This window comes from Mastigoproctus giganteus, chromosome 12 (assembly GCF_048544385.1).
Source record: "Mastigoproctus giganteus isolate SK-2022 chromosome 12, ASM4854438v1, whole genome shotgun sequence".
NCBI classification, from domain to species: domain Eukaryota; kingdom Metazoa; phylum Arthropoda; class Arachnida; order Uropygi; family Thelyphonidae; genus Mastigoproctus; species Mastigoproctus giganteus.
Genome location: NC_143586.1, coordinates 128,441,879 through 128,456,057, shown reverse-complemented (window position 1 = coordinate 128,456,057; position 14,179 = coordinate 128,441,879). Strand labels below are relative to the sequence as shown.

At 37.2% G+C, this 14,179-nt stretch overlaps 1 protein-coding gene across 2 annotated transcripts in view; it reads right to left on the bottom strand.

Moving 5' to 3' along the window:
• Nucleotides 1–14,179, bottom strand: part of LOC150077411 (AP-2 complex subunit alpha-like) — a 588,904-nt gene that overhangs the window by 241,804 nt on the left and 332,921 nt on the right. For both annotated transcript variants that reach the window (XM_090386478.1, XM_090386479.1), the window contains exon 15: nt 11,211–11,308. In XM_090386478.1, the coding sequence (XP_090242604.1) occupies nt 11,211–11,308 (98 nt within the window). The remainder of the gene's footprint in view (nt 1–11,210; nt 11,309–14,179) is intronic.

Sequence of the window (14,179 nt, the reverse complement as noted above, 5' to 3'; positions counted from 1 at the left end):
GTGCGGTATAGTGATCTGTGACAGCATTATAGTCAGATACGGGTTATAATATAAGAACAGCGTTATAGTGAATTGTGTTATAACGGGGGCCTACTATATATATATATATATATATATATATATATATACACACACTTTTTACATTTTTGGTAACTTATGTTGTTGCAAAACAAAGGCAGGATACATTTCTGAAAATGTATATGCTGCATATTTTGGAATTAAATTAGATAACAAAGATACCCCCCCCCCCAATAAAGAGTGCCATACATGTGTAGAGGGACTTGCAATTGTGAAAATTCAACAAAAAGAAAGCCATGACATCTGTTATTCCCATGGTGTGGATGGAACCTCAGGATCATATTAATGACTGCTACTTTTGTTCCATAATTGTAGCATGTTATAACACAAACAAGCAGAGCATTGTGTACCCAACATTACTTCAGCTGTAAGGCCAGTTCAGCACACAGATCAACTACCAATACCACCTCATTGTTTTTAAACATGTGCCATCAGGTCCTGATCTCAAATTTGTGATCTAGAGGATGATATAAACTATTGTGATGAAGAAATTCACAATTCTGAGCAATACTGTTTACACAAAGTGAACTCAACAAATGTGGTGAGAGATTTAAATCTACCCCAAAGATCGTCAGAGCTTTTATGGTTAAGACTGAATCAAAGTATCTACTGGCCTCAGAAACAGCCTTTTTGTGGTATAGACATCACGAAAAAGAAATGGTTCCCCATTTTCCCAAAGAAGGCTTCAATGATATATTGCAACAGCATTACTGCAGTTATGAACTTCGGAATTTTCTATCCACTAACAGAGTAGAGGCTATTTATTGATTAATTGAAGCAAAGCCTCAGAGGAGTTCTCCATAATGGACACAAGTATGCACTGTATTTGCAAACTGGAATTAACAGGAGGCCATGCCCTTTGATATTTGTTTCTACCTATTTTTATATGAAAATAATCTAAATGTAAAAATACAAAATAAAACAAAAGCACGGTCACTTTTTTTTTTTTTTGTAAACAGATTCTGATATGATAGTGCAGATTTCAAGTAACTCAAAATCTACATAAAAATGTAGTTCAGATTTTTTTTTATCGGCAATAAAATGCAGACCAATGTCATCAATGCTCATCTTCAAATTATATATGTTATTCAAAACTGTATCTTCTTGCATTACAGCCAAGGTTCACACTCACACACTGTCAGACTTTTGTTGATTTATTGGATGATTGTTTTTTGCAGCAGCAGCATGTTCGAGAGGCAACCAAAGAAAGTAATACTCTTGATCTGGTTATCAGCAGTGATCATTCGTGTATTAAGAATTTGCAGATAAAGGAACCACTAGGTGGCAGTGATCACAGTGTACTGATGTGGGATTTACTTAAAGATTTAATTACCATCAAGGATAAAGGAAAGGGTTTTTGCTTCCGTAAAGGTGAGTACAGTGGTCTCCGACAGTTTTTAAATTCTGTACAGTGGGATAAACCGACAATGTTACCAACAGTAAATTCTAAGTGGGAAGCATTCAAGGAATTAATCGTGGAAGCTACTAAAAGTTTCATACCTATTAGGAAATATTGTTCAAGGTTTAGGCCTAAATGGTTATCTAATGATTCATTAGATAATAGAGAAGACTATTAGAGAAGAGACTTGTAATAGAGAAGAAAAACGCATGGGATGCATATAAATTATCAAGCGACTCAGAAGCCTATGGCAGATATAAGGTAGTCTGTAATCAGGTGACAAAGAAGGTTAGGCAGGCGAAGGCAGATTACGAGAAATCGTTGGCAAAAGATGTGAAGAAAAACAGCAAGGATTTCTTTACTTATATAAACTCTAAAAGGAATGGGATGAATCTGATTGGTCCACTTGACATCGACGGTTCGACTGTTGATGATCCTGCTCAGATAGTAAACAAACTGAATGAGTATTTTGCATCTACATTCACACACATGAGGAATTATTAAGGTTTGAAAATGGCAGAAGGTTATCAAATTGTAGCAGGATACTTAATGATTTTGTAATTACTGAAAGCAAAGTGGAGGAGAAATTGTTGAAGTTAAACATAAGAAAAGCACCTGGGGTGGATGGGATCTATCCAGTTATATTAAAGGAGGTGCCAAAGCAACTAAGCAAACCCTTAGCCATAATTATGAGAGCGTCCTTGGACTCAGGGGAGGTTCCCACAGACTGGAGATGTGCAAATGTATCCCCAATTCACAAAGGGGGATCGAAGGGTGACATGAGTAATTACAGACCAGTTAGTTTAACTTCTGTTCCGGGTAAAATAATGGAGTCACTGGTTAAAGATGCATTGCAGAATCATCTAGACAAGACTGCAGCAATAATTCAGACACAGCATGGGTTTGTTAAGGGAAAGTCTTGTCTGACAAATTTGATAGGATATTATGATGTGGTTACAAAGGAACTGGATGCAAAAAATAATTTTGATATCATATATTTGGATTTCAGGAAAACATTTGACACTGTTGCGCATGGAAGACTATTGTACAAATTGGAGCAGAATGGTATTAAGGGTAAGTTGCTACAATGGATAAAAGGATGGTTAAGTGCAAGAAGACAGAGGGTGGTAATCAATGGGTGCTGCTCTTCTTGGACTAATGTTATTAGTGGAGTCCCACAGGGTTCGGTGTTAGGTCCACTGTTGTTTTGTATATTTATCAATGATATTGATGAAGGTATATCAGGCTTAATGTCGAGGTTTTCAGATGATACAAAGGTTGGCAGGGTTGTTAATGACAGTAATGGCAGTGTGCTACTGCAACAGGATCTAGATAATTTGGGCAGATGGGCTAAGAAGTGGCAACTGAAGTTTAACCTTGACAAATGCAAAGTACTGCATATGGGTAGAAGTAACCCCAGAGAAACGTATCAACTGTGTGCTACACTTAAGGTGGTAGAAAATGAAAAAGACCTGGGAGTAATTGTGCAGTCAGATATGAAGTTTTCTGAGCAATGCAGACAGGCTGCCAGGGCAGGTCATGGGGTTTTGTCAATGATATATAGGAATTTTGCTAGCAGGGAAAAGGAGGTGATTATCCCTCTGTGCAAGACAATGGTCAGGCCACGCCTTGAGTACTACGTACAGGTTTGGAGGCCTCATTTTAGGAAGGATATAGATTTACTTGAGCGTGTACAGAGAAGGGCAACAAGATTGGGGAGGGGAATGAAAGGATCCTCTTACCAAGAGAGGCTTAAGTTCTGCAAATTGCAGTGGCTGGAGACTAAGCACCTGCACGGTGATCTGATTGAGGTATATAAGGCCTTGAATGGGTTGAGCACGCTGAATTCTGATGGGATCCTTCCACTTGATCAGATTACGAACCTAAGGGGGCATAAATTCAAATTAAGAAAAGACAGATGTAGATTAGATATACGGAAATTTGCATTTAGCCAGCGGGTGGTTAATTGCTGGAACAAACTTCCATCTGTCGTTGTGGAAGTTGATAGGTTGAATAAATATAAGGAGGAACTGGGGACAGGCATTTGGAGGGAATTGTGTGATTTTTTTTTTTTTTTTTTTGGCTGATGCTGCATAAGCTCATACACTTGCTTTCTTGCATCAAATGCTACTACTACTACTACTACTCAGTTGTTTTCACCAACTGAGAGTTTCCAGCCAAGTACTCTTGTTTCACAATATTCTTTTGAGACGGATGGTTCATGAGTACCTACCTTGATTTAGACTGAAATCTTTTTTTCCTACTCACTCCAACAGGTAGAAAAAGTTAAGCATTTTTACTTATGAGATTGAACAAACCATTTCAAATGGCAAAGTGAACAGAGATAGCCTAATTTTATTTAAAAATTGTACTGTACATTCCAACAATGACTTTCATATGATATCTTCTCCTATTATCAATAATTTCTGTACCTCAAGATTAATATATACAAAAGTAATTTGCTTGACCAATCTGAATGAAATACATTTTGCAACTGACAAAAATGTGCTTATAGTTTAGCATACTGCATTATTACCCATTGCATTTCTTGCACCCATGTAGTTTCACAATATTCATACAAAAAATGCATGCTACATGTAGCTTTCAATGCTCATGTTGAGTCGCCCTCATCTATTTCTTTACTTCAATGCCAGGAAGCTGGACACCTGTCAACAAAATTTTGAATTTGAAAATAATGCAATCCCAGTTGATGACATTTGTACTACCCCAGCATTAATAAGAACATTTTTCAATGGGAACTTGCTCACCATGTAGTTACATGCAACAATGAAGTACTTCCTTAGTGAATAGATTTTTTTTTTTTTTGTCTCTTGCTTTATTGCATCACTTGCCATTAACTACTACTACATCTTGTTTTACTCTTCATGACCTTGGCAACAAAAATGCCTATAACTAAGTCAAAATCATCCTTCTGGTTCAGTCTACTTTTTTTTTTTTTTTATGAAACCCCCAAACATGAGGTATTAGAACCTATAGTACTTAGTACCATGCATGAGTTAGAGGTTGAGAAGACAAAAGATATTTGTTGACATCAGACTAACTTCTGTAGACTAATTTTCAGGAAATACGTATGAAGGAAGATTGTTCCAGAAAACGGCAGTTGAATGAATAAACGAGGAAGATGAAAAGTTGGTTCTGCGAGTTTGAAGTTGGACAGTAAATGGACGTAGGCTGGTGGCAGCACGTGTTCGGACTGTTTTGAAAGAGAAGTTTGCTCTATTAGTTTGACAATTCATGGTGTAGTCAATAGTAAGAAAAAGTGGGAGTGGTATGAAGTATTAATTTTTGGATATGGCATACACATGGTAAGAATATACCTATATACCCAGATCCTTGGCATAATGTGGCCTTGACAATGATCCCCACATACACACTACTTGGACTTCCTCCAGTCACTATCTGGCAGAGTAGAGGTAGTAAGATTATACACTAGTTGATCCGGAAACCTCCTAGAGAGTTACCAATAGGTTTGGTCCGGTGTGCTAACTAGCGATTGGCCTGCAAACATCGTTTTACAGCTGTACCCTCAAAATGTAAGGAAGCCAAGGTATTCATCATAACCTCAAAAGACATCAATCATAGTGCATGAAGGAAGAGATGGGGAAGGATTGACCGGAACTTAGCTCTGGAGACTAAACATGGGTTCCACCACTTCAAGGCTCCAATAAGAAAACAGCACTTGAATGAATAAATGAGGAAGATGAAAAGTTGATTCTGTGAGTTTGAAGTTGGATAGTAAACGGATGTTGGCTGGAGGCAGCACGTGTTCGGACTGTTTTGAAAGAGCGGGAATTATAGAAGCCAATTCAGAAGAACCGTGCCCATAGAAGAAACTGTAGAAAAGGCATGCAGCAGAAACAGTACATCTATGAGACAGAGTGGAGAGACTCATCTCTGTTAGAGATGAGTCATTAATTAACCTAACTGCCCTCTTCTGCATGGAATCTAGAAGCCTGGTAAATTTGGGAGCACTACCCCAGATGTGGGAACAATATTCCATGGCAGGGCAGATTTGCAATTTGTACAGTGTGAACAGCTGTTTGGAAGAAAAGAAACAAAGAGTGAAAGAGAAAACCAAGTTTTTTAGATGCAGAGGAAGCAATATTTGTAATGTGCTTATGCCAAGAGATATTAGAAGTAAGGGTATTAGATGATTAGAAGTTAGAGATTAGATGACACTGCGATTTCTTGCCTAGAAATCGCAGTGCCATCAAAGATAAGTATAGGATAAAAAGAATCCTTTTTGCAAGATATAAGACAGGACCGAGTTTTAGAAGGATTGAAATCAACTAAGTTGTCTTTGCCCAAGTGTAGAATTACTTGCAGATCAGCATTTAAGGAATTGGTAGCAGATATTCGAGAAGTTGATAGAGCAGGGCAAGGTTTCTCAAACTGGAAAGTGGAATGCAATGTGCTATCATCAGCAAAACTATGGATAGGATTTCCAGTTAATGGAAGGTCATTAATATGCAAGAGGAAAAGAGTGGGGGAAAGAATTGATCCAGTGGTTTGACGCTGACAGAATCCATACTGGTGAGTGTTGATCAGATGGAAGGTTTCTAGATAGTTTAAGAGTTGGCAGTTAATTGATTTCTCCATTACTTTAGAAAGAGTAGAAGTAACTGCAATGGGACGATAATTGGATGGGAGGGATTTGTCACCCTTTTTAGGAACTGGCTGGATATGAGCAAATTTCCAAGCAGAAGGAAAAACACCTTTGGAATAAGAAAGTGAAAAAAGGCAACAAAGAACAGGAGTAAGTTCAGGAGTGCAGGTTTTGAGAACAAGAGGAAAAATACCATCAAGATTCGTCAAAATCCTTCTGACATCCTTTTGACGGAAGACCACTGGAGGCATTGAATGGAGCATGTTGAGAGGTGTTTTACCAAGATCATTAATACATGAGTTGGAAGAAAAATGGGATGCTAACAGATCAGCTTTATCCTTGGCCGAAGTGACAACAGAACCATCTGGTTTTGAGAGAGAGATGGGAGCAGAGATGGGCAAAAAATGTGGCAAAAGTTGCGGCACACTGTGGGTGGTCACCCACAGTGTGCTTGCACATGGGGGTTATATGCAGTATTACTAACAGATCCACCATACCAACGTGAAGGTGCAAGAAGAGGATTTGACTGTCACAGACTGTACGGACTTCACCAAAATTGGGTCCACTTGACTTGAGCATCACCCGTATATCAGTTCCATCAGCATTTTAGACTCTGAGGTAGCAAGCACAGCTTGTCTGGCATATCTGAGAGAATGTCTGTGACAACATCAAGGACCAAATCAACTTCCAAAATGAAAATGGAATTTCAAAAACTGTTGGCATAATAAATTTGCACTTAACATATCTAGAATTAATGACCTCAGTACACAGATGAAAGCTATGTTGAGGTTTCCAAAATTGGCAAAATATTTAAAAGAATTCAAGCCAGAAGAGCGGAATACAAAGTTTCAACACAAGTGAAGATAACACGCATAGAACTTCCAAATTAGCATTAGCATTAGTAGAGGCATTTGATGCAAGAAAGCAAGCTTATGCAGCATCAGCCAAAAAAAAAAAAAAAAAAAAAAAAAGAAACCTCTTCCACTTCACCCCTCTGTTCGTTCAAAATACCTGTCCAGCTGAGCCTTAAACTTATTTAGGCTATCAATTTCCACAAGGGATGGAAGTCTGTTCCACCAACCAACCACCAGCTGGCTAAAGGCAAATTTCCGCACGTCTATCCTACATCTGTCTTTCCTCAATTTGAATTTATGAACTCTCAGGTGATTATTATGAGCAAGAGGAAGAATCCCATCAGCATTGAGCATGCTCAAACCATTCAAGGCTTTATACACCTCTATCAGATCACCTCGCTGGTGCCTAGTCTCCAGACACTGTAATTTGCAAAACTTAAGCCTTTCTTCGTAAGAGCAGCCCTTTGTTCCATTCACTAATCTTGTTGCCCTCCTCTATACTCATTCCAGTAGCTCTACATCCTTCTTGAAATGAGGCCTCCAGACCTGTATACAGTACTCTAGGTGTGGCCTGACCATTGCCTTATACAAGGGAATAATCACCTCCTTATCCCTGCTAGAAAAATTCCTATATATCATTGACAATAGACAATGAGCTACTCTTACAGCCCGTCTGCACTGCTCAGAGAACTTCATATCTGCCTGCACAACCACCCCCCCCAGGTCCCTTTCATTCTCTACCACTGTCAGTGTAGTACCACAGAGTTGATACGTTGCTCTGGGGTTACTGTTTCCCATGTGTAGTACTTTACATTTGTCAATGTTAAACTTCATTTGCCACCTCTCAGCCCATCTGCTCAACCTTTCCATATCCTGTTGCAGCAGCATAGTGTCAGTAGTGTCCTTGACAACCCTGCCTACCTTTGTATCGTCTGCAAACTTTGACATTAAGCTTGATATACCATCATCAATATCATTTATGAATACAAAAAACAATAATGAACCCAACACTGAGCCCTGAGGGACTCCACTAATAACATTAGTCCACGCCGAGCAGTGTCCATTGATTACCACTCTCTGTCTTCTCCCCCTCAGCCACCCCTTTATCCACAGCAGCAATTTGCCTCCAATGTCACACTGCTCCAATTTGCGCAGCAGTCTTCCATGTGCAACAGTATCAAAAGCCTTTCTAAGATCCAAGTATATAATATCAAAGTTATTCCCTGCATCCAGTTCCTTTGTGACTGCATCATAGTATCCAATCAAATTGGTCAGGCAAGACTTCCCCTTAACAAAACCACGCTGTGTCCGAGCTATAACTGAAGTCTTGTCTAAATGATCCTGCAGTGCTTCTTTAACTAGTGCCTCCATTAATTTTCCTGGAACAGAAGTTAAACTCACAGGTCTATAATTACTTGTGTCAGCCTTTGATCCTCCTTTGTGAATTGGGGTCACATTTGCATGGGTACCTCCCCCGAGTCCAAGGAAGCTCTCATAATTATGGCTAAGGGTTTGCTTACTTCCTCTGCTGCCTCCTTTAATATAACTGGATAGATCCCATCCACCCCAGGTGCCTTTCTTGTGTTTATCTTCAACAATTTCTCGTCCACTTTACTCTCAGTTATTACAAGATTCTCTAGCTTACTGCTAGAGTTGAATACACCTCTGGCTTTCCCCCCGCTAAATAACTCCTCATGTGTGAATGTCGATGCAAAATATTCATTTAGTTTGTTAGCTACCTGAGCAGGATCATCAACAGTTGACCCATTGATATCAAGTGGTCCAATCTGATTCATCCCCTTCCTTCTAGAGTTTACATAAGTAAAGAACTCTTTGCTGTTTTTCTTTGCATCCCTTGCTAAAGATTTCTCGTAATCTACCTTCGCCTGCCTAACCTCCTTTGTAACTTGGTTACAGATCAACTTGTATCTATCATAAGTTTCTGTATCATGTGTTAATTTGTATGTATCCCATGCATGTTTCTTCTCTGCCATATGCCTCATCAGTTCATCTGACATCCATTTAGGCCTAAACCTTGAACAATATTTCTTGGTTGGTATGTAAAGCCTAGTAGCTTCCAAGATAAGTTCTTTGAATGCTTCCCATTTTGCATTTGCTGTTGGTAACATCATCAGTTGGTCCCACTGTATAGAATTTAAATACTGTCTCAGTCCATCGTAGTCGCCTTTACGAAAGCAATAACCCTTCCCTTTACCCCTAATGGTAGTTACCTCTTTGAGTAAATCCCACTTCAGCACACTGTGATCATTGCCACCTAGTGGTTCATTTATCTGCAGATTCTTAATGCATGAAGAATCACTGCTGATAATCAAATCAAGAGTATTCCTCCCTCTAGTTGCCTCCCGAACATGCTGATGTAGAAAACAATCATCCAATAAATCCACAAAACCTTGCTAGTGTGGATTGTTTGGCCTATTAGAACTGCTTTTACTAGAAACTTGAAATTCAGAAGTTTTTTCTTGAGTTCATCTTGTCTTCTTTTAAACTTCTTTGGATCATGAATTGGATGTAGATACAGGTCAGTGCCACTCCTAGTGATAGCTTGCACTTTTCAATTCGGTAACTCTGAAAAGTGCTCACATGGTTTTTCATTACTTCTCACCTTTTTGAAATACTTTTCAAAGGTTGCTGCTGTTCTACCAGTATAGTTACACATTTTAACCAAAAAAAAAAAAAATTTTGAAGCATGTACACAGACATGCTTCAAAATCTTTTTTTCACTTAAGTGGCATTTATCAGTTGAAATTGTTTAACATCTTTCATTTTAGTACTTCATTTGGATAGTAGTAAATATCCAACAAATATTCATCAACATTAATAGGAAACACATGCAGCAGACTTCTTTTCAACACACACAAATTAATAAGATAACAAGGAGAGCCAGTTAAAACTACTAAGTATTCATCTATTTAAAAATAATGATGACTCTTGTTTTTAGACATATCATAACAACTCGTTATCAATTACTAAGTGCCAGAGCAGTATCTGAAGGAATCCATTATACTTTTCATTTGTTCAGAAGATGGAAAAATGTACCCTGTAGATTGAGGAAAGAAGGTTGCAGGATAAATGTGTGATAGTTGCTTTCAGCCAGAGAGTTGTTGACTGCTGGAACAAACTTTCATCTGGTGTTGTTGCAGTTAGTAGTTTGAATAAATTTATGGAGGAATTGGACAAATTATTAGTGGGGATGACAGGTGTGGAAGCCTCATTTTAGAAATCAGTAGTTGAAGTGATGCAAAGGGGGAATGGAAATGTAGTGTAAAATGTAGCAATGGCAGATCATGGGAGTTTTGTCAATGATATACAGGAATTTTGCTAGCAAGAATAAGGAGTTAATTATCCCTTTGTATAAGGTAATGGTCAGGCCACACCTTGAGTATTACATACAGGTCTGGAGAAAAAGGATGGAGAGCTACTGGAATAAATAGAGAAGGACAACAAGATTGGTAAGGGGAACAAAGGGGTGCTCTTACCTCTTCACCTCTGCAAATTGCAGTGTCTGGAGGATAAACACTTGCAAGGTGATCTGACTGAGGTGTTTAAGGCTTTGAATAGTTTGAGTAAGCTTAATGCTGATGGGATTCTCTCTCTCTCTCTCTCTCTCTCTCTCTCTCTCTCTCTCTCTCTCTCAGATTACACACTTGAGGAGGTATAAATTCAAACTGGGGAAAGACAGTTGCAGAATAGATGTGCAGAAATTTGCTTTGGCCAGCAAGTGGTTGATTGTTTGGAAAAAAAAAAAAAAACTTTCATCTGTCATTGTGGAAGTTGATAGCTTAAATAAATTCAAGGAAAAACTAGACAAACTTTTGGAGGGAATGGATAGGTGGAATGAGACTTTTTTTTTTTTTTTTTTTTTGGCTTATGCTGTATAAGCTTGCTTGCATCATAGGACACTACTAATATTAATCTGCTATGGCCGTGTTTCCCTCGGCAACCCATTGGTTGCAGAGGGAAATAATCTGCTCAAATTTGTAGCAAATCTCTGACCTTTCAAGGGCTTTTAAAGTTTCGAAAACAACAACAAAATAATAAAATAAAACATACTGATAAATAAATTCACCATATACTCAATGGAGGATAAGGTCAATTCTGAAATGAGTTTAATATTAACTAAACTTAAGTCTGCAATTTTTCAAACACCTTACAATTTCTTTAGTCTAAGTTCAGTAATTAAAATCTATTAATCCAATTGATCAAATAAAATTTTATTAGAATATAGCCTTACCTTGATCTCTGATCTCCTGCTATTAGGTTACCAAATTCTCCTAAAATATAGCCAGCTACTTTGACCATGTTTTCATGACATGCTGGAGCTTGGAGAGCCTATGTATTAATAAATTATCAACTTAATATAATTACAAAAGCAAAACTGATTTTAAAGTGTCATTACTCTTAGTTAAGTAATCAAAGTTATAAAATCAACTAAAAATTAAACCATTATTAATTAAACTTCCAGATTATCAGAAATAATGTTTCTGTGGATATATAAACTTTCACTCTACAGTTATCCCTAAACTCTGGAAAATATGCAGTTAGCATCCCTGAAGTGCAGTGAGAAAGACAGAGAAAAATTGAGAAATGCATGACAGTGACTTTTTTTTACTGCACAAGAGGCACACCCCCTTGGATCTTGCCACCAAACAGGCTTTGAAACAATAACATTTGTTTCAAAGCCTATTTGAAAGCCATTTTGAAACAATAACATAACATTTCTTTCATTTAAAAAGAAAACACAGAAATTAATCATTTTGTTTTGTAAATGCAATGTGCATCTTTGTTCCCCCACCTACTGCTTCTCAGAACCATTACCAATAACACAGTGGCCTGATTTAGATGTGAGTATACTTAACTTGCCAGCAGGTTTTTCTTACATATATATTCTAAATGTAGCCCTTCATGGCAGGCAGCCTAGTAAGCATAACAAATTGCCACCTGTCACTTGTTTGGAAGTCTGGGTTCAATTTCCATTAATGAATGAAAGAATTTCCCATGTCCTCTTCATTTAAGAGTGTAGTTAACCAATTTCAGGTGGAGAGTTTCCCTGTCAGTTATTCTGGATTTTTTTAGTCCATACAACTTAAAAATCAACCCATCAAGCACATACTTCTATAGACGTAATACACTTATAGTCATGAGTACAAGCTTGAAGAAGATTAATACCAACATTTATTATTCTGAATGCATTTATGTTTGAAAAATGAACTTGAAGAATGAAGCTTTCCAGCTATTAGGAGGGATTTCCTTCAAATTCCTCTCCTTGACACTATATACATGGATGTGAGTATATTTCTACCACTACTGTATGTTGATGAGAAATATAAATACTTATGCACAAAGTAATACACAGAAAAATTTCTGTTTATAAAGTCATGACAATCACCATGGTTAAAAGGCTTAAGTTTATTGCAATTGTTTATTGCAGTCAATATAACAGCACCACAGTTAACTATGGTCTATATTTTTTTGTGAGAATAGATGGGCTGAAACAGCTCACATTGACATGTGTGCACACTTTATTCTGCATCAGTCAGCATGTGTGCAGCTGTAGTCTAACAATGTACAGTATATCGCAATTAGTAATTTTTGTAGTGCAGTAGAAACCTTTTTAACCAACCTCTTTTTAACTAACACTCCCCTTCCCTCTTTAAAATATACTGTCTGATGCATGCAGTACACTGCAGCATGCCATGAGCACTGGTCTGGTATAGTGTAGTGTTACTGGTTTCAGCTAATGTTCCATCATGCCTGCCTGTTGAGTTTAATGCTTCCAGAGAGGTCAGTTGTGTTTGTTCCAAACCATTAATTTCATTAATATACATATAACCTAAATATTATAAATATATTATTGAAATACTGGTGAGTAAACAAAGAACTGGTTGACCTTTTAAAAATGAAAACTAAGTTGAATGCTGTGGAAAGACCCAATAAAGGTGATTTACTGGAGGGGAAAAAAAAAAAACATTTAATTAGACAACTGTAAAAACCTCTGGGGAAAATTCCCATGGACTGGAAAAGTGCTAATGCCACCCAAATCCACAAAAGTAGTGCTAACGAAATAGTTATGTGAAAAAGAAATGCAGCACATAAGAAATCAGAAGTGAAAAATGTGAATTAAAACATAAGAAAACTCAAATAAAAAAATTCAGAAATCAAATAGTGCTGGTAAATAATAACACTTGGATTGCAGGAAGTTTTATTTTAGCCAGCAAGTTATAAATTACTGTAATAAGTTACCTACGTGGGTGGCTGAGGTTGACAGTTTGGGGAAATTCAAAAGTCAGCCAGATAATTTATTTTATTTAAATTAATTTATCTATTTCCTTTTCTTTTATTATTTATTTTATTTAATTTTATTATTATTATTTTACTCTATTTTTTTTGGCTGGTGCAGCATAAAATCTGTTGATTAAAGTCCAATTTTAAATAGTTATCCTAGCTATACTGTTTTGTGGCAAGTACATTTATTTGATAAAATGATAGATAAATCCATTATTTAAAATGGGAGATTACTAAGAGAATATATAAATATACTAAGAGAAGCAGAATACATCATAGAAATGCTGAAGGGTCAAATTTTTATTACATAAAAGTGAACAGGATGAAAAGGAGTGAATTGTTTATTTTTAGAGATAAGTAAATATATTTACTGCTATTTGCAAACTATTTTCAAGTGTGTCATTGACAAAACTGTTAAAATTAGAAAAGTGCATAGAACATTATACATAATCATGAGTTGTTGGACATACTGACAGGTAAACTTAACCGACTTCAATCTTTTTAAAACTTAGTCCTGACTATATCTCACAAAAAGGATTCTTCCACTGCTATGCTTATCTTTGATGACACTCCGACTTCTAGGCAAGATCATATACCTCTATTGGGGAATACCCTGACTTTTACTCTCTCTCCCCATTGGCATAAGCACATTACAAATATTGCTTCCCCTGCATAAAAAAAACTGTTTTCTCTTTCATTCTCGGATTACTTTTCTTCTAAACAGCTGTTCCCTCTGTACAAATCTACCCTATCATGGAATACTGTTCCCACATCTGGGGCAGTGCCCCCAAAATCTCTCAGGGTTTCTAGATTCCATTCAAAAGAGGGCAGTTAGGTTAATTAATGACTCATCCCTAACAGAACATCTATGTCTGTCTCATAGACATTGTTTCTGCTGCATGCCTTTTCTATAGCTAC